Consider the following 23,007-nt stretch of genomic DNA (forward strand, 5'->3'; position numbering starts at 1 on the left):
TTAACCAGTAAACAGTTAATATGTATTTACTATGAGTAATAACTCTGTCATTTAGTGGTCAGCTTTATCCAGTAAAGAGTTAATATGTATTTACCATGAGTAATAACTCTGTTATCTAGTGGTCAGCTTTATCCAGTAAAGAGTTAATATGTATTTACTATGAGTAATAACTCTATCATTTAGTGGTCAGCTTTAACCAGTAAACAGTTAATATGTATTTACTATGAGTGATAACTCTGTCATTTAGTGGTCAGCTTTATCCAGTAAAGAGTTAATATGTATTTACCATGAGTAATAACTCTGTTATCTAGTGGTCAGCTTTATCCAGTAAAGAGTTAATATGTATTTACTATGAGTAATAACTCTATCATTTAGTGGTCAGCTTTAACCAGTAAACAGTTAATATGTATTTACTATGAGTGATAACTCTGTCATTTAGTGGTCAGCTTTAACCAGTAAACAGTTAATATGTATTTACCATGAGTAATAACTCTGTCATTTAGTGGTCAGCTTTAACCAGTAAACAGTTAATATGTATTTACTATGAGTGATAACTCTGTTATCTAGTGGTCAGCTTTAACCCTTAAGATGCCATAGACTTTTCATGCAAATGACCCCCTAGGCCAAGGACCTTTTAGCTTGCACACAGTTGTATACAATGTTTTGATTGTGGTCATTTTACAACAAAACAACTCAACCATAAAATTTGGGACAATTGGTATAAAACAATTTGGTAAGAAAGGCATGTGAAATTTAGTTTTTTGGGTTGACATTTGAAATTAGATGTAAAAATTGACAGACAAATAATATAGATGTGAAGTAAACTATTTATCATAAAATCAATAAGTACTGTCCGCTGATGTCTATTGTAAATACAAACAAATTTGCATATCTCTTGTATACAAATACTACATACATTCAAATCTACTGGTACTGCACAATGTAGAATATTACATTATCAAAATATGTTAAGTGACGATTATATCCAACACTTCATCAGTTAAAAGAAATCTGACGAACAACAACTGTGTTGATTCTGCGGTAACGTCTTCATGGCAGGGTCATGGGACCCGCCATTGACGATGTCAGTCCCAAAGTCGAAGTCATTGGGAGGGTTTTCGATATGTTCTAGTGGGACAAAATTTACTTCCTCAAACCCGTAAAATTCTTCATCATCATCACTATTACTGTCTAGAAAGTGTCAAACGAAAAGCTCCTTGTCTTCTGGGTTTACTTCATTCAATATATTAGCATAATGTCAAAGGTCAACATCCATCATATTCATAGCGGCTGTTATATTAGCATAGCTAAATAGGCACTATCTGCATTCGACAGCAAAAAAGTGAAAGAAATCGAAAACATGACTATTTAATATTTAATGAGATAACATCGTGTACATCATTACTTATTATGGTCATCAAGGGTGGGACAGCGATAATCCATTACAACACCACTTTATTGACAGCATATGGAAATTACTCTGTTGTTGTTGTTTTCAACAATGTGGCCTAGATGCGGAAGTGCTACATCGTGGATGTCAACGACGCAGTGTCACAAGGGCTAACCAGTAAACAGTTAATATGTATTTACCATGATTAATAACTCTGTCATTTAGTGGTCAGCTTTAACCAGTAAACAGGACGTCAGGTGAATTTATCAATAAAACTATGTAAATCCACTCATACATATGTATTTAGACGCATTGGAGTCGGAACTAGCAAAGGGCATATCGTCAATAAGCAGTAACACAGCCACAAACTTTGACCAACTAAGAGTAATTGACATTTTGCTGGGGAGTCTGATGCGCCCTCTACGACAACTTCCCGAGTAACACACACAGGGAGTGTGAGAGCCTGCCGTGAAGATTTTTAGTATTTTAAATGCCTGACTGTAAAACGTTGAGTGTCGGCATTTTTGTCAATTGTTATAAATTTAAAGAAGAAAAAAAAAACGTTTGATGGATGACAATTTTGGTCTCCGTAGCAGTATTATAATCCCAGTATGTCTCTACGATGTTAGTCGATGTCATGACTAGACTATTGTCTGATAGTGCCAACAAATATTGAAGATTTTATGAAAGGCTTAGATACATTTTAAGAGTCGTTTTCCTGTATAAAAAAAAAAACATTTTCAGATTGCCTGCTGACATGGGCGACACATCAAGTAATCAAAGACACAACAACAAACAAATCCAAAGCAACTGTGTTTATTTATAGCAATCTGCGGATGGAAATCATGATTTTCCCAGGGAATGATACGTAACACACATCAATTAAACTGAGGACCTATATTGAAACATTGAAACATTTTAATTTTGCTCACATTGTAAATTTGAGTCGTCATGGACTATCGAACAGTCAATTTCAGGAACGACGATTTGCATCGTAGACCACGTGTTTCCATGTACCGCGCCGTTCACACGTGTGAGCTTACGTTACAGTTACACTACTATACTGTCGGCAAACTGGCTCTGTCTTCTTGGGCTAATGGAATGCGTATGGCTGTCTGCAGACAAAAAATTTTCTATGTAATTTTTACTGAAAATGCGTAAAAAACATAAGATCTGCTGTAGTCCGGTGCGTAGTTTCAGAGGGAGTAATTCGGAACTCTAGTCTGACAATTGTCCTCCAGCATCGTGGTAGTGTATGCCAAATATGGTAGTGACTGAGTCTTCGAGGGTTGTCCAACGGCAGCTAAAAGTTTTCATAACACGCTGTAGAAAGTAACTGAGCGAGCGGATTGAAGTATTGAAACCAAAGATACGCATGCGCAATATGCATGAGTTTGTTGATGTCCCCCTAGCCTTGACACAGTTGATCGCATTACCGAAACGCTACATATTAGCAATGTAAGCGTCCATATACCAGAGAGTTGACATGTTTTCAAGCCATATTACGATTTTCATTCATTCTAGAGGGTTCAAAGAGACAGAATCACTAACGCGTTCGCAAGTATTGTCTTTACAAGTACCGCGAACTGGTTGAGAAGTTGTCAAAAAATGGGATTTATTTGCTTTTTTGACCATTTTGAACGTTTCTTCATTTTACTCGTTCTAGCTTATTATACATGCGAGAAACTGGTTAGAGGGTTTTTATGTTAGTGGAACAGACACTCGGCACTTCTTTGTTGAAAATGGGGTACACATAAAACGAAAATTGCCTTTTTGACAATTAATTTGAAGCATTTTGGATCAAAATTTCAAAATTTTGTCTAGACAGATTTTGACATGTATATTTATGATGACAACTGTAAAAAAAAAATTAAAAAAAATCAAAATTGCCTATTACTGAGTGGAAAATATGAAAAATATGATATAATAATATACACAGGTGTCAAATTTCATCATAATTTAAACAAACTCTACTTTAATGTTTTTAATGTTATGATGAATATTAAAGGGACAAACTCAGAAAATTTGGAGTCAATATCTTTATTTTTAACAAAATTGCAACAATATTTCTACAATAAAGAATTGGATGAAAAATAGCCTATTAATACTATAATGGAACATGGACTATGCCTGATTGGTACTAGATTAATACTATAATGGAACATGGACTAGGTCTGATTGGTACTAGATTAATACTATAATGGAACATGGACTAGGTCTGATTGGTACTAGATTAATACTATAATGGAACATGAACTAGGTCTGATTGGTACTAGATTAATACTATAATGGAACATGGTCTAGGTCTGATTGGTACTAGATTAATACTATAATGGAACATGAACTATGCCTGATTGGTACTAGATTAATACTATAATGGAACATGAACTATGCCTGATTGGTACTAGATTAATACTATAATGGAACATGGACTAGGTCTGATTGGTACTAGATTAATACTATAATGGAACATGGACTATGCCTGATTGGTACTAGATTAATACTATAATGGAACATGGCCTAGGTCTGATTGGTACTAGATTAATACTATAATGGAACATGGACTAGGTCTGATTGGTACTAGATTAATACTATAATGGAACATGGACTAGGTCTGATTGGTTCTAGATTAATACTATAATGGAACATGGACTAGGTCTGATTGGTTCTAGATTAATACTATAATGGAACATGGACTATGCCTGATTGGTACTAGATTAATACTATAATGGAACATGGACTAGGTCTGATTGGTACTAGATTAATACTATAATGGAACATGGACTAGGTCTGATTGGTTCTAGATTAATACTATAATGGAACATGGACTAGGTCTGATTGGTTCTAGATTAATACTATAATGGAACATGGACTAGGTCTGATTGGTACTAGATTAATACTATAATGGAACATGGACTAGGTCTGATTGGTACTAGATTAATACTATAATGGAACATGGACTAGGTCTGATTGGTACTAGATTAATACTATAATGGAACATGGACTAGGTCTGATTGGTACTAGATTAATACTATAATGGAACATGGACTAGGTCTGATTGGTTCTAGATTAATACTATAATGGAACATGGACTAGGTCTGATTGGTACTAGATTAATACTATAATGGAACATGGACTATGCCTGATTGGTACTAGATTAATACTATAATGGAACATGGACTAGGTCTGATTGGTACTAGATTAATACTATAATGGAACATGGACTAGGTCTGATTGGTTCTAGATTAATACTATAATGGAACATGGACTAGGTCTGATTGGTACTAGATTAATACTATAATGGAACATGGACTAGGTCTGATTGGTACTAGATTAATACTATAATGGAACATGGCCTAGGCCTGATTGGTACTAGATTAATACTATAATGGAACATGGACTAGGTCTGATTGGTACTAGATTAATACTATAATGGAACATGGACTAGGCCTGATTGGTACTAGATTAATACTATAATGGAACATGGACTAGGTCTGATTGGTACTAGATTAATACTATAATGGAACATGGACTAGGTCTGATTGGTACTAGATTAATACTATAATGGAACATGGCCTAGGCCTGATTGGTACTAGATTAATACTATAATGGAACATGGACTAGGTCTGATTGGTACTAGATTAATACTATAATGGAACATGGACTAGGTCTGATTGGTACTAGATTAATACTATAATGGAACATGGACTAGGTCTGATTGGTTCTAGATTAATACTATAATGGAACATGGACTAGGTCTGATTGGTACTAGATTAATACTATAATGGAACATGGACTAGGTCTGATTGGTACTAGATTAATACTATAATGGAACATGGACTAGGTCTGATTGGTACTAGATTAATACTATAATGGAACATGGACTAGGTCTGATTGGTACTAGATTAATACTATAATGGAACATGGACTAGGTCTGATTGGTACTAGATTAATACTATAATGGAACATGGACTAGGTCTGATTGGTACTAGATTAATACTATAATGGAACATGGACTAGGCCTGATTTGTATGTATTCACTATCAGGGCCGTAGCCTGACCAAATTGCCAAGGGGGGCAGAACTTTGTCTTGCATTTAAAATTTAGAAAAGTGCTAATTTACATAAATTTGCATGTGATTTACATAATATATATTTTAGCATATGCAATTAAATATCATGTAAGGTCAGAAAAAATAAAAAATGCTGGTCAACGGGTAACCTAACCCATCACATTGGGTAAGTAGGTCGATTTCATTTTTTCACAATGCTTGACAAGGATAAAACAAACCATATATAATGATAGCAAAATATTTCAGGTCGAGTTTAGATACAACTTATTCAGTCATCCTGATACTATCTCATGCAATTTGTCTGCATAGCTACAGTTAGGAATGTACACAATTTACGGTTAAACAAATGGTGTAGTTCCTCTCACCCTCTCTTCTCAAAAAATGTTAAGCCCCGCCAATTGAAACTCAAGCATTATTTTAGCCACCCCTTCTGTCACCTACACTACAGTGGAGATATAAAATCATATCGTACAATGATACATTGGAAGGAGACAACTCCAAAGGTGAAAAAAAATTGAAAATAAGACAGTGTTGGAGGCCATTTAGAAGCATAAAATATCAAACCATAGACATAATAAAATACCAGAATACCAATACAAATACCAAAACATTTCAAGACTTTCAGGCTTTTGATGGCCCAATGGTCGTAAACTATTGTTCAATTCTTTTTAGTGCACATTGGATATTTAATCTCAATTCATGCTTGTATGCAATATCAGAGCCAAGTAAACCACTGTATAAGATATTATATTATTTGGAATAGACTCAAATGTATATTGTTACGTGTACTATTCAGAAAATATAAAGAAATATCCTTAATTTTGAAAAAAAAAAATGCGAAGCCCGCATGAGGATATATTGCCCATCACCAGAAAAAAATATATGGGTAGGTTGAACAGCTTTTTCATTTTTTCTGGCCTAATGTCGTATCTTTCAAAGTAGTTGTCGAAAAGATGTCACATTCAAAGTAAAAAAAAAATGGATGGTGCTTTCTCAAATAAGTAACACAACAAAATAATCATTTTCTTTACCCAACTCCCAAAACTGTTATGGCCTCATTTATGTCGGAACCCAAGGTGAACTCAGTGAATTCTCCTTGTCATTATCATTATAATGGAAATTGAAGTTTGGATTTTGATGTTGAAGGTACAGCTCTGTTTACAAAGGCCATTCTTTCCATAGCAAATTGTCGCTTCAAAATGAATTGCGGAGTAACGCTAGTGTCAGTGTGCAATGAGATAATTATATCAAACAACATTTTAACCAAAGACAACGTCGAGCACAATTATTGAAAGAAATATCTTCAAATAGTGGATCTTAAATTGTGTACCAAGTTTAATAGTTTTTCAGGGCCACCAAATATTCCAAAAAGAGATCTGCCGTTTTATCAGTATGAAATGTTTTAATATAAGGAACGAGAGATGTAAATGAGATCGAGCTCATCTTCGGAGTCACTGCATGCAGCATAGCAGGCGACCTCACGTTGAACGACTTTTTCCGTCTTTTTTTTTTTGAGTTTCACCTGCTGACATTATAATTGCGACTTGCTATCTTCAAATAAAGGAGAGACTTTCAAGACTACTGTTACTCGCGGAAAATGCACAGTTCATGTGCGCACTTCTTTTGTACTTTCCCGCACAAAGAATTTTTAATTTGCTGCAAAAAACTTTTAACTGGACACATTTTTATTCAAAGTTAAGCCAGGGTACAATAGCGATATAAGATACATATTAGCCAGGAGTCAGCAGTGTAAGTCACTTTAGTGAACTATCCATTTAAATCGCGCATGCTAGGAATCGTCATGTAAATAACAATTTTAATAGCATCGCTATGTATTCAAAAAGTAGCTTTTTTTTCTTTCTTTTTTCCAAAATCTCAGGGGGGCAACTGCCCCCTCTTGTGGACCTCAGTGTTATCCGACCCTTTGTGTAACGGCCACGCCGCCCCAATAAGCTTTCACTGTGGTTCAGTTCTTTGTACTTTTTAGCACAACTGAACTGAGGTTCAGTGGTGCTATAGGGATCGCCTGGCGTCTGTCTGTCTGTGTGTGTGTGTGTGTGGATGTGTGTGTGTGTGTGTGTGTGTAAACAACTTAAAGTCAAAAACTGCTGAACCGATTGCCATGATATTTGGTGGGTCCATTACCTTTGGTGTCTAGTTGGGAAATTGTTCAAATCAAAATGATCGCATCTTGGTCAAAAAACTTAAACTCAGAAACTACTGGGCAGATTGGTGCGAAATTTGGTGGGAAGATTCTTTAGGGGGTGTAAAGTAAGATTTGTTCATGACATGATGATTCCATCAGTGATATGCAAATTAGGGCTAAAAATGTGTCTTTTTGGTTAAAAATCTATAATTCCAAAACTACTGAGCAGATTGGGCTGAAATTTGATGGGGATGCATCTAGGGATGTATGGATGAAGATATATTGAGCATACAATGATTCCATGAGTGATATGCAAATTAGGTGTAAGAATGTTCATTTTTGGTCAAAAACTTATATCTCAAAAAGTACTTGGTCAATGAGTCTGAAACTTGGCGAGATGTGTCTGAAACTGTTATTCTGCAGATTTTCTTCAAAATATTTTGACAAAATTGGCCCTAGCGACCATGACCACGCCCTTTAGCAACAACCAAATGGCAGTATATTTTGGTCAAATAACAACATCTGGTAGGCAAGTTAGTAAACATTTAAAAAATGTATGCAAATATCCTAGCAACCATGACCACGCCCATAGCAACAGCCAAACAGTGGTGTATTTCACAAAGATAACAGGGTTTAATAGACAATTGAATAAACATTCAAAAAATGTATGTAAATTTGCATAGCAACAAGACCACACCCATAGCAACAGCCAAATAACCATGTATATTGCAAAGATAACAACAGGAATAGAAAGACAAATGAATAAACATTCAAAAAATGTATGCAAATACCCTAGTAACCATGACCACGCCCATAGCAACAGCCAAACGGTGGTGTATTTCACAAAGATAACAATGGGGTTTAATAGACAAATGAATAAACATTCAAAAAATGTATGCAAATACCCTAGTAACCATGACCACGCCCATAGCAACAGCCAAACGATGGTGTATTTCACAAAGATAACAATGGGGTTTAATAGACAAATGAATAAACATTCAAAAAATGTATGCAAATACCCTAGTAACCATGACCACGCCCATAGCAACAGCCAAACGGTGGTGTATTTCACAAAGATAACAATGGGGTTTAATAGACAATTGAATAAACATTTAAAAAATGTATGTAAATTTGCCTAGCAACAAGACCACGCCCATAGCAACAGCCAAATGATCACGTGTATTGCAAAGACAATATCAGGAATTCATACACAAGTGAACAAAAACATACATAAATATATGCAAATATATCTAACAACATGACCACGCCCATAGCAACAGCCAAATGATAGCATTTATCGTAAAGATAGCAACATGGTTGGATAGGCAACTGGATAGTTATTCAGCAAATGAACACCTATTGTTAGCATGGACTAGCATATGGATAAACATTTTAAAAAGCTACAGTTGTGCTACAACGTCATTGGCGGTATTTTTGATAATTTTGTCACCATGTACTGTCCACTTAATAGCAAAAGACGTTAGCACATAGCTCTGTACATTGTACAGGTGATGATTGACATTCAATTGTACAAGCCGATGAAACCACTATGAAAGGGCTACTATGATCATAAAGAAAATCGTACAATACGATCAGGAGTTTGAAGACATGAAATGAAATGTTATTTTTTAGCAGGTATGAGTGACTACATGTATGTATTGTATGAACTACATAACCAACAAGTGTAATCATAGTCGTACCAAGTGACTAGCCAGTATAAGTGATTAAATGCACGTGTTAAACTACGTAACCCAGAGGTCGCGTTAACGTGTGATTTGTGCGTATTTGATGCACTATTTGACACTTGGGAGGCATATCTAAGTCTGTTTGATTTAGGTTCACAAGTGTTGTTGCGTGATCAGAGTAGTGATAATTCCTTAAAACCCAATCATAGCGGGGACTATGTCATTCTCAATGACTTGTAAATTTGTGTTTCTTTTTTTTAGGCTCACTCTGTCTTTCACTGATGTTATGTTATAACCCATTGGATCCTTATTCAAACAAGGTCGACAATCCTTGGAATTGAATTTATAATACATGTTTTCTAAATGATTACTCATGCTGATGTGGTTACAATTAAAAAACAAACATTCGTTCTTTAGCAGTGACCTTGTCCTTCTCATAAAACTCACTGATAAACTGTAGCTTCATTCCCAAAACATGCATGCTATCACCAACGGCAACGTAATCAAGATGAATCAATGGGGAATCCACACGTATAATGCACATTACACAAGATGTAAGGTGACACTATTCATGCAGTGTTCCATCAGAGATACAATGGCAACATCAAACAGACATATACCTTGAAATCCAGTAAAAGTAATATGTTCCTTTTGTCCCATTTTCCTGCTTGAACCTCATAAATCATTTTAGCACAACTGAACTGAGGTGAAATATCTGTGTGTGTGTGTGTGTGTGCAAGGATGCATGGGTTTGGTGAGGTGAAATGTCTGTGTGTGTGCATGCATGTGTGTGTGTGTGTGTGCATGCAAGGATGCATGGGCTTTGGTGTAGCTTTGTGTGAGAAAGGAAAATTCAATGTGTGTTTCGATCTTGCCTATTGCTACTCCGAGTCCAGTCGTCATTTCATCGACATAATATTGTAACAGTTCCAGGGGTAACAGTAGGTCTGTTAGCAAGATTATTGTAACATTGTAGCGAGTATCAAAGCATCACCAGCCCGATCACCAACCATGATTAGAAATTGTTACAAGTTTGGCACACGATTTGACATACTACAAGCTCACACATGGCAATACTAGGGCTTTGGGAAGTGTAGTTGAATTTCCGGGTTGTGGAAGTACGGTATTGACTTTTATTACTTTTACATGTTCTAAAAGAATAAACTACTTTTTTATGTTTGTCAGTACAGTACAGTAGCATTCCTAAATCAATGGTCAAGTTGAGTTGAGAAATCATTATGTTACGCAACACGAGGTGTCCGTACATAAACATTGAGACACAAGGGCTGAACATATTCAGTTATTCATAACGCGATATTTCGTTACGTAAATGACGTTTTTATTCAAAATTTTGAAGAAGAAAATTATTTTTGGTGACCTCTAAATCTAGTCACATCAAACCGTACAATAACGAAGACAAACTTTAGTTTTTAATTTGTTTTTTTCTGGATATGTCTGAATTAGACTAACGAATGCTGCGACTCAAATCTTACACGATCAATGCACCAGCTTGACGAAACGACTACTTAGGGGATAGGACAGAGGTTTCTCCGTTTAATCTTAGCGTGCAAACATGGTTTTGAAACCAACGTCTTGCTTAGTGTCGATTGTCTGTTAAATGTTTTGTGACATATTATGGGAACCCTTGTTAATTTCTTCTCGTCCACATCAGACAATTAGATGTCATTCAAGAATATACTTTAGTGGTCAACAGCCCTGGAAAATGGCCAAAATCGATATGAATACCCATGGAAAACTGACGAAAAACCTCTGGAAAGTCCTGGAATTTTGTTTTGCTTTAAGTGTATGAACCCTGAAATATTTACTTACATACATTACATTGGAACGTATGCATTTGTACTCTATCCTTTAATAATAATAATAATAATAGCACTTGTAAAGTGCCATTTATCCTAAAAGTTCATATGCGCTGAACACTACAAAAGCAGTAAAAACTGCTAGTGGAAAACACACTAAATTTAAAAAAGTCTGATGCAATAAAAGTCACTAATGACAAACAAGAATCACTGGTAAAATGTCAAGAAATACCTTGAATTCAATCTGTTCAGAAATTGGAAGCCAATGGAGGTTTTGAAGAACTCCAGTAATGTGGTCATGCTTTCTGGTTTTGGTGATAAATTGAACAGCAGTGTTCTGTACAAGCTGATGTTTCCTTATACTGCTAAGGGGAACACCATACAATAAGCTGTTGCAATAATCTATCCTGAATGTAACAAAGGCATGGACTAGTAGTTTGACTGCATCAGTTGTGAGATACTTTCTGATTTTAGCAATGTTCCTGATATGATAATATGATGATTTGCAGACTTGTGTCACTTGCTTCTCCATGTCCATATGGGAATCAAATGTAGTGTCAAGGTTTCTTGCTTCAGTTGCAGGTATGATTTCATTTCCATTGATCTTCATTGGTGGTAAATTCAGTTTAGATAGATTCTGATCAGACCCAAAATACAGCACCTCTGTCTTGTTAGTGTTTAACTTCAGGAGATTATCCGTCATCCACTCATGAACACATGATACACAGTTCTCCATAGTTACATGAAATGGTAATGTGGAGATCCTTGATTTGGAAACTTAATATACAGTGAACTATCATCTGCATACAAGCATAATTCAATGTTGTGTTGTCTAATAATGTTGCCCAAGAGAATTGTCCCAATACAGAGCCTTTTGGGACACTGTACTGAAGACCGTGCGAGTTAGTTAGTTTCATTTTATACTCAAATGTCCATTATATAGAGAATGACGAGTCCGTTTTATTAAGCCATGTTATTGGGAAAAAACATCCGCCTTTAAACTTGTACAACTACTATCCATGGAAAATGTAAAGCAGCTTTGCAATTTAGGTAGATATTTAAAAGAAGCAGGCATCCTACGAATTTTCCATGTCCAAAGCCATAACTCAGACATGCTTGAACAGATCTCATTCAAAGGTATTAGGACAGTGTTCTATGCATACATGTGCATATCCATTTTCGTTGTGATACAATCCGATATGGCTGACTGGCAGCGATTTTGTTGGCGCAGTTTTCATGTCCAAAGCCATAACTCAGACATGCTTGAACAGGTCCCCTCCCGTACCCATCCTTTATTGTTGAATGATTTATTCCATCACGTCATCTTGAAGAGTAGGCATGTCCCATGTCCAACTAGGAGACACAACATGAGTAGGCATGTTCCATGTCCAATGAGCAGACACAACATATCTAAGTCTGTTTGATTTAGGTTCTACTCTGTAGGTGTTGGTGTAGGTGTTGTTGTGTGATCAGAGTAGTGATATCAAGAAAATGACAACATTAACTGCCAGTTCCTTAAAACTACATTGTAATGTACAATTGATAGACAGTCTATGATTCCATGTAGCCTGTAGGTTGACATTGTAACATACAGTTGATAGACAGTCTTACTATGATTCCATGTAGCCTGTAGGTTAACATTGTAACATACAGTTGATAGACAGTCTGTGATTCCATGTAGCTGTAGGTTAACATTGTAATGTACAGTTGATAGACAGTCTATGATTCCATGTAGCCTGTAGGTTAACATTGTAATGTACAGTTGATAGACAGTCTGTGATTCCATGTAGCCTGTAGGTTAACATTGTAATGTACAGTTGATAGACAGTCTATGATTCCATGTAGCCTATATGTTAACATTGTAATGTACAGTTGATAGACAGTCTATGATTCCATGTAGCCTGTAGGTTAACATTGTTATGTACAGTTGATAGACAGTCTGTTATTCCATGTAGCCTGTAGGTTAACATTGTAATGTACAGTTGATAGACAGTCTGTGATTCCATGTAGCCTGTAGGTTAACATTGTAATGTACAGTTGATAGACAGTCTATGATTCCATGTAGCCTGTAGGTTAACATTGTAACATACAGTTGATAGACAGTCTATGATTCCATGTAGCCTGTAGGTTGACATTGTAATGTACAGTTGATAGACAGTCTATGATTCCATGTAGCCTGTAGGTTAACATTGTAATGTACAGTTGATAGATAGTCTTACTATGATTCCATGTAGCCTGTAGGTTAACATTGTAATGTACAGTTGATAGACAGTCTGTGATTCCATGTAGCCTGTAGGTTAACATTGTAATGTACAATTGATAGACAGTCTATGATTCCATGTAGCCTGTAGGTTGACATTGTAACATACAGTTGATAGACAGTCTTACTATGATTCCATGTAGCCTGTAGGTTAACATTGTAACATACAGTTGATAGACAGTCTGTGATTCCATGTAGCTGTAGGTTAACATTGTAATGTACAGTTGATAGACAGTCTATGATTCCATGTAGCCTGTAGGTTAACATTGTAATGTACAGTTGATAGACAGTCTATGATTCCATGTAGCCTATATGTTAACATTGTAATGTACAGTTGATAGACAGTCTATGATTCCATGTAGCCTGTAGGTTAACATTGTTATGTACAGTTGATAGACAGTCTGTTATTCCATGTAGCCTGTAGGTTAACATTGTAACATACAGTTGATAGACAGTCTGTTATTCCATGTAGCCTGTATGTTAACATTGTAACATACAGTTGATAGACAGTCTATGATTCCATGTAGCCTGTAGGTTAACATTGTAACGTACAGTTGATAGACAGTCTATGATTCCATGTAGCCTGTAGGTTGACATTGTAATGTACAGTTGATAGACAGTCTGTGATTCCATGTAGCCTGTAGGTTGACATTGTAATGTACAGTTGATAGATAGTCTTACTATGATTCCATGTAGCCTGTAGGTTAACATTGTAATGTACAGTTGATAGACAGTCTGTGATTCCATGTAGCCTGTAGGTTAACATTGTAATGTACAGTTGATAGACAGTCTATGATTCCATGTAGCCTGTAGGTTAACATTGTAACATACAGTTGATAGACAGTCTATGATTCCATGTAGCCTGTAGGTTAACATTGTAATGTACAGTTGATAGACAGTCTATGATTCCATGTAGCCTATATGTTAACATTGTAATGTACAGTTGATAGACAGTCTATGATTCCATGTAGCCTGTAGGTTAACATTGTTATGTACAGTTGATAGACAGTCTGTTATTCCATGTAGCCTGTAGGTTAACATTGTAACATACAGTTGATAGACAGTCTGTTATTCCATGTAGCCTGTAGGTTAACATTGTAACATACAGTTGATAGACAGTCTATGATTCCATGTAGCCTGTAGGTTAACATTGTAATGTACAGTTGATAGACAGTCTGTGATTCCATGTAGCCTGCAGGTTGACATTGTAATGTACAGTTGATAGACAGTCTATGATTCCATGTAGCCTGTAGGTTAACATTGTAATGTACAGTTGATAGATAGTCTTACTATGATTCCATGTAGCCTGTAGGTTAACATTGTAATGTACAGTTGATAGACAGTCTGTGATTCCATGTAGCCTGTAGGTTAACATTGTAATGTACAGTTGATAGACAGTCTATGATTCCATGTAGCCTGTAGGTTAACATTGTAACATACAGTTGATAGACAGTCTATGATTCCATGTAGCCTGTAGGTTGACATTGTAACGTACAGTTGATAGACAGTCTATGATTCCATGTAGCCTGTAGGTTAACATTGTAATGTACAGTTGATAGATAGTCTTACTATGATTCCGTGTAGCCTGTAGGTTAACATTGTAATGTACAGTTGATAGACAGTCTGTGATTCCATGTAGCCTGTAGGTTAACATTGTAACATACAGTTGATAGACAGTCTATGATTCCATGTAGCCTGTAGGTTAACATTGTAACATACAGTTGATAGACAGTCTGTTATTCCATGTAGCCTGTAGGTTAACATTGTAACATACAGTTGATAGACAGTCTATGATTCCATGTAGCCTGTAGGTTAACATTGTAATGTACAGTTGATAGACAGTCTGTGATTCCATGTAGCCTGCAGGTTGACATTGTAATGTACAGTTGATAGACAGTCAATGATTCCATGTAGCCTGTAGGTTAACATTGTAATGTACAGTTGATAGACAGTCTATGATTCCATGTAGCCTGTAGGTTAACATTGTAATGTACAGTTGATAGACAGTCTGTGATTCCATGTAGCCTGTAGGTTAACATTGTAATGTACAGTTGATAGACAGTCTATGATTCCATGTAGCCTATATGTTAACATTGTAATGTACAGTTGATAGACAGTCTATGATTCCATGTAGCCTGTAGGTTAACATTGTTATGTACAGTTGATAGACAGTCTGTTATTCCATGTAGCCTGTAGGTTAACATTGTAATGTACAGTTGATAGACAGTCTGTGATTCCATGTAGCCTGTAGGTTAACATTGTAATGTACAGTTGATAGACAGTCTATGATTCCATGTAGCCTGTAGGTTAACATTGTAACATACAGTTGATAGACAGTCTATGATTCCATGTAGCCTGTAGGTTGACATTGTAATGTACAGTTGATAGACAGTCTATGATTCCATGTAGCCTGTAGGTTAACATTGTAATGTACAGTTGATAGATAGTCTTACTATGATTCCATGTAGCCTGTAGGTTAACATTGTAATGTACAGTTGATAGACAGTCTGTGATTCCATGTAGCCTGTAGGTTAACATTGTAATGTACAATTGATAGACAGTCTATGATTCCATGTAGCCTGTAGGTTGACATTGTAACATACAGTTGATAGACAGTCTTACTATGATTCCATGTAGCCTGTAGGTTAACATTGTAACATACAGTTGATAGACAGTCTGTGATTCCATGTAGCTGTAGGTTAACATTGTAATGTACAGTTGATAGACAGTCTATGATTCCATGTAGCCTGTAGGTTAACATTGTAATGTACAGTTGATAGACAGTCTATGATTCCATGTAGCCTATATGTTAACATTGTAATGTACAGTTGATAGACAGTCTATGATTCCATGTAGCCTGTAGGTTAACATTGTTATGTACAGTTGATAGACAGTCTGTTATTCCATGTAGCCTGTAGGTTAACATTGTAACATACAGTTGATAGACAGTCTGTTATTCCATGTAGCCTGTAGGTTAACATTGTAACATACAGTTGATAGACAGTCTATGATTCCATGTAGCCTGTAGGTTAACATTGTAACGTACAGTTGATAGACAGTCTATGATTCCATGTAGCCTGTAGGTTGACATTGTAATGTACAGTTGATAGACAGTCTGTGATTCCATGTAGCCTGTAGGTTGACATTGTAATGTACAGTTGATAGATAGTCTTACTATGATTCCATGTAGCCTGTAGGTTAACATTGTAATGTACAGTTGATAGACAGTCTGTGATTCCATGTAGCCTGTAGGTTAACATTGTAATGTACAGTTGATAGACAGTCTATGATTCCATGTAGCCTGTAGGTTAACATTGTAACATACAGTTGATAGACAGTCTATGATTCCATGTAGCCTGTAGGTTAACATTGTAATGTACAGTTGATAGACAGTCTATGATTCCATGTAGCCTATATGTTAACATTGTAATGTACAGTTGATAGACAGTCTATGATTCCATGTAGCCTGTAGGTTAACATTGTTATGTACAGTTGATAGACAGTCTGTTATTCCATGTAGCCTGTAGGTTAACATTGTAACATACAGTTGATAGACAGTCTGTTATTCCATGTAGCCTGTAGGTTAACATTGTAACATACAGTTGATAGACAGTCTATGATTCCATGTAGCCTGTAGGTTAACATTGTAATGTACAGTTGATAGACAGTCTGTGATTCCATGTAGCCTGCAGGTTGACATTGTAATGTACAGTTGATAGACAGTCTATGATTCCATGTAGCCTGTAGGTTAACATTGTAATGTACAGTTGATAGATAGTCTTACTATGATTCCATGTAGCCTGTAGGTTAACATTGTAATGTACAGTTGATAGACAGTCTGTGATTCCATGTAGCCTGTAGGTTAACATTGTAATGTACAGTTGATAGACAGTCTATGATTCCATGTAGCCTGTAGGTTAACATTGTAACATACAGTTGATAGACAGTCTATGATTCCATGTAGCCTGTAGGTTGACATTGTAACGTACAGTTGATAGACAGTCTATGATTCCATGTAGCCTGTAGGTTAACATTGTAATGTACAGTTGATAGATAGTCTTACTATGATTCCGTGTAGCCTGTAGGTTAACATTGTAATGTACAGTTGATAGACAGTCTGTGATTCCATGTAGCCTGTAGGTTAACATTGTAACATACAGTTGATAGACAGTCTATGATTCCATGTATCCTGTAGGTTGGCATTGTAACATACAGTTGATGAAGTTCAAATTAGGGGTAAAAATATCATTTTTGTAAAATGATAACTACACTGTATAGTATAAAAGTACAATATTTTACCAACTTTCTGTGTGAAGTGTGTTCTATAGTGTGTGAGTCATCACATGAAGCCACTAACCACTTTATTACATTGCTAAAACAAAACTGCATAGTGGAAGAGCTGAACAGCAGAATCATTTCGACGTATATGTTACCAAAACACACACACACACACACACACACACACACACATACACATAGAGCTATTCTGACCAATAGGTCGCTTGTTATAAAACATAATGTGTACCTTTATTTTACTTATAGAACAAGTCATTTAGCACAGAGGATCTTAATGCAGAAATGGCTAACTTGGAAGGATTGATGAAAGACCTTAATGCAATAACAGCAACAGAACTGGAATGCTGAGGCTGGTATGAATGACCAAAATATAGCAGGATATACAAAAGACAAAATGGACTTTGTAAATGTATAGATATTTACTGTAGATTGTAGTAAAAGAAAGTATCACTTAGCAAGAAAGTTAGACTATGAGAAGCAGTAACAGTAATTCTATATTTTATGAATACTGTCAAATCTCATCATCTATATATGAGGAAAAAAGTGTTCTTATTTTGAACAGCAGGCTTTTTATTTCAATTATCCTGCCCTACTGAAGTTTCATAGATACTAGAATATGTTGTCCCCTAAGAAAGGACAAGTCCTGGAATAACTTGTCACCTATGAATGCATAAATGGAATATATTGTCTCGTCGGAATTGATAAAAGGGACTGGAACATTAAGTCTGTAAAAGTGTTGTACAACTGATTTGCCTGAGGTACTTACTGAATATTAGAAAGACTTTAATCATCAGTACATTGTTTCCTTAATGAAAGACATCTGTGAAAGCTTGATATGGATTGGTTAGAAGAAGAGACATACAGTCCAACTTATGATAACCTACCAATCACAAAACTAGAATCATCTAGAAGTTTGGTAATGAGGTGGCAATGATCATTTTCCATAGAGTCGAAAACCCAGCCACAAAATACTATTTTTATGAAGTGTGTATATTATATTGTGTTAAGTTGTCAACAGTTTCTTTTTAGATATGACTATCAAAAAAACCAGAATTTTACATTTCCTTTTCTTTTTTATACATTTTTTTGCTGTACACCTGAAGATTTTCTTAAAAATTAATCTGTTTATCCACTGTTCATGGAAAATGAGATGAGTATGTAGGTGAGAATTGTATTTCTCGCACACTGTCACTTTTATGATGTGTTCCAAGTGAAATCCACGTCTGATTACATAGTTTTACTGGACTAAAAACCAGATTTGTACATCTTTCAAACTTTCAATGTTTTCATGTAGCCATTTGTCTTGTTTGTATGCTACAGTTCATTAGATACACAACTTCATTTTGTACAAAGGAGAGGATCCTTAGTTTTACCAATGATATAATTGTGAGTAGAGCCGTGGTCAAAAGGAATAGGTATGACAATATGCTACTAAGTTTGTTGTTTGTCTTTATAGTTTCCATATGCTGTATTCCAGAGAGAGATATTTACGACATGAAAGTATGTGTACAAGATTTTTCCTATACTGTTGATATTGTCATTGATGAACAGTCATGCTTCCTCATGGCATCAACAAATTTGTATTGTACAAAAGTGTTGCCAAATCATCTATTGTTTGCTGATTTCTCAACTAAAAATATGAAATCACATCTACTTAATACTCATCAGGAAAATGATATCTTTCCATTTGTATATATTAAACAAAAATTTATGACAGAATTGTCAGATAGGCTCTAACTTAGCTAAAAGAACTAAATCTTGAATCTGTCAAGACACTTATATAATATTTCTCAGTCTTGTTTTGCCTCAGTGAAAAGGCAATGACACTTTGCTAGGTCTTAAACTAGTTGTAACCTGGCTTCTATGCTCGGTGTCATTTCTAAAGTGTCACATACCAATCACAGACACGTACGTACCAACTCATTTTATCATGCCCTGTGGGCTGTTTGTGTTAGTTATACAATTCTAGCTTGTCTTAACCCGGAAGCAATGATGACAAAGTTTGCATATGCCAATGTTTATAGCAGAGTAATTGATGTGTGTGTAAAATCAATGAAACACATCTTGTGTTCATGAAGATGGCCTCCCCAATCAAAGCATCAAACATGTTCACCTTTGAACCTACCCTATCTTCCTCTTCAAAGGGGATTTCATAGCATTTTCAACCTATAAATCTGGCCTCTTTAATATCTTGGATTCACTTTGATATGAATTTTACCATGTTCTGTCCACACAGAGGAAAATGGGCAGAATCTAATTTATATGTAGTAGTAGATTTTCCTACTCACAGCCACACAAAGGATCATCCAGGAAATACTTGTCAGGTAACATGAGGAACATCCTGGCCCTAATATTATTATGACAAGGACTTCTTCTGCCAGTGTTTAAAGTTAGAAGTATGCTACATTAAGGCACTTGATGCTACTGTCTTTATAATGTATTAGACTTAAAAGAAGACAAAAAATGTACTTGTTGGATGTTTTTATCCCAATGCCATTATAAAAAAAAACAACCATCATGTATCACACCAAAATTTAATAAAAAAGATTTGATATTTAATGTTATATCTCATTATGGTTTTATTAGCACTACTGAACTGAGGTTGAGTAGTGAAATGTCTGTCAGTGTGTGTGTGTGTGTGTGTGACTTAAGTAAAAAAAACTTCAGAACGATTGCTCTGGTATTTGGCGGGGTATTATGGTGTAAAAGATGGAAAATTGTTCAAATGCAAATAATTGCCTCAGGGATGTGCGTTTTGGGTTAAAAAATCATGATTCTTGGTGTAAGAAAATGCTTTGACTAGAAGTGAAAGGTTATTGTTTTATTGATGCAATGAAATCACTAAATCTTTTATGGGCTACTTCACACCACAATTAACCTCTGTTTGAGGTTGCTTGGAAATAGTGTTGTTTTAGCACAGCTGAATTAAAACATAGACACTGTCTTTGATTAAAACAGGTTCATTCATGCTACAGACATGATAAAGAGTATGTACCCTAAATCCCTAAGTGTGTGTCTCTCTCTCTCTCTCTCTCTCTCTCTCTCTCTCTCTCTCTCTCTCTCTCTCTCTCTCTCTCTTCTCTCTCTCTCTCTCTCTCTCTCTCTCTCTCTCTCTCTCTCTCTCTCTCTCTCTCTCTCTCTCTCTCTCTCTCTCTCTCTCTCTCTCTCTCTCTCTCTCTCTCTCTCTCTCTCTCTCTCTCTCTCTCTCTCTCTCTCTCTCTCTCTCTCTCTCCGTGAGTAGACACCCATTATTTTACTACATAGTTTGTCTCTCTGCAGATGTGTCCACTCTATAGCCCGCCAGCCTGCCAAATTCTTTGCAGCTTTGTTTTTCTGGCCAACTCTACATTTCGAACTCTTACCAAGTCCTTACCCCACACTCTAATCCCTAACCCTAACCTAACCCTGCCCCCTAACCCTAACTAGTTTTGAACGGTTTAAAACCGGTTTTGACCAGTTTTTGACTTGTTTGCATCGGTTTTGGACCTGGTTTGGACAGGTTTTGACCGGGTTTGGTTGGGTTGTGACCAGTTTTGAATACTTTTGGACAGGTTTGGACCAGTTTGGACAGGTTTTCGATCGGTGGGGACCGGTTTTGACAGGTTTGCACAAGTTTTAACCAATTTTGATCGGTTTTGACCGGTTTAAAACCGGTGTGGACAGGTTTTATCTGGTTTTGACTCGTTTGCACCAGTTTTGGGCCGGTTTGGACAGGTTTTGTCTGGTTTCCATTGGTTTTGACGAGTTTAAAACAGGTCTGGACCAGTTTGGACAGGGTTTCAACCAGTTGGGACCGGGTTTGCACAGGTTTTGACCAATTTTGTCCGGTTTTGATCGGTTTTGACCAGTTTAAAACCATTGTGGACAGGTTTTGACCAGGTTTTGACTAGTTTGCATCGGTTTTGACCTAGTTTGGACAGGTTTGGACCGGTTTTGAATACTTTTGGACAGGTTTTCGACCAGTGGGGACCGGTTTTGACAGATTTGCAAGGTTTTGACCAATTTTGATCGGTTTAAAACCGGTGTGGACAGGTTTTGACCGGTTTGAACTAGTTTGCCCTGGTTTTGGACTGATTTTGACTGGTTTTGATCGGTTTTGACCAGTTTAAAACCGCTTTGGACAGGTTTTGTCCAATTTTGACTCGTCTGCACCGGTTTTGTACCTGTTTTGATAGGTTTGCACCGGTTTTGGATCGGTTTTGACAGATTTTCACAGGTTTGGAATGGTTTTGAACAGGTTTGGACCGATTTTGACTCGTTTGCACCGATTTTCAACTGGTTTTGACTGGTTTTGATAAGTTTAGACAGGTTTTGAGTTGTTTGCACCGGTTTTGGACCGGTTTGTACCTATAATGACCGGTTTTTATCGGTTTTGACCTGTTTAAAACCTGTTTGGACAGGTTTTGGCAGATTGTAACTCGTTTCCACCGGTTTGGACAGGTTTTGATCAGTTTTAACGAGTTTAAATCTAGTGTGGACACGTTTTGATCGGTTTTGACGAGTTTAAAACCGTTGTGGACAGGTTTTGACTAGTTTGCATCGGTTTTGACCTAGTTTGGGCAGATTTTGACTGGTTTGAATACTTTTGGACAGGTCTGGACCAGTTTGGACAGGGTTTCAACCAGTTGGGACCGGATTTGACAGGTTTGCATAGGTTTTGACCAATTTTGTCCGGTTTTGATCGGTTTTGACCAGTTTAAAACCATTGTGGACAGGTTTTGACCAGGTTTTGACTAGTTTGCATCGGTTTTGACCTAGTTTGGAAAGGTTTTGACCGGTTTCGAATACTTTTGGACAGGTCTGGACCAGTTTGGACAGGTTTTCGACCAGTGGGGACCGGTTTTGACAGATTTGCAAGGTTTTGACCAATTTTGATCGGTTTTCACCGGTTTAAAACCGGTGTTAACAGGTTTTTATCGGTTTTGACGCATTTGCACCGGTTTTGACCTGGTTTGGACGAGTTTGGACAGGTTTTGACTCAATTGCACCTATTTTGGACCTGGTTGGACAGGTTTTGACCGCTTTGGAATGGTTTTGGACAGGTTTGGACAAGTTTTGATAGGTTTGCATAGGTTTTGCACAGGTTTTTACCAATTTTGATCGGTTTAGACCAGTTTAATACCGGTGTGGAAAGGTTTTTATCGGTTTTGACTCGTTTGCACCGGTTTTGACCTGGTTTTGACCAGTTTGGACAGGTTTTGACTCAATTGTACCTATTTTGGACTTGGTTGGACAGGTTTCGACCGGTTTGGTCGGGTTTTGACTGGTTTGGAATTGTTTGGACAGGTTTTGACCGGTTTGGACAGGTTTTGAGAGGTTTTGACATGTGTGCACAGGTTTT

At 36.5% G+C, this 23,007-nt stretch overlaps 1 protein-coding gene across 8 annotated transcripts in view; it reads left to right on the top strand.

The window, feature by feature from the left end:
- LOC144447869 (neogenin-like) overlaps nt 1–20,191 on the top strand; it is a 281,364-nt gene extending 261,173 nt beyond the window's left edge. For all 8 annotated transcript variants that reach the window (XM_078137986.1, XM_078137991.1, XM_078137990.1 and 5 more), the window contains one exon: nt 17,913–20,191. In XM_078137986.1, coding sequence (XP_077994112.1) covers nt 17,913–18,014 — 102 coding nt within the window. In that variant the 3' untranslated portion in view covers nt 18,015–20,191. The remainder of the gene's footprint in view (nt 1–17,912) is intronic.
- Nucleotides 20,192–23,007: the final 2,816 nt, after the last annotated feature.

Source organism: Glandiceps talaboti, chromosome 16 (genome assembly GCF_964340395.1).
Source record: "Glandiceps talaboti chromosome 16, keGlaTala1.1, whole genome shotgun sequence".
Lineage (NCBI taxonomy): Eukaryota > Metazoa > Hemichordata > Enteropneusta > Spengelidae > Glandiceps > Glandiceps talaboti.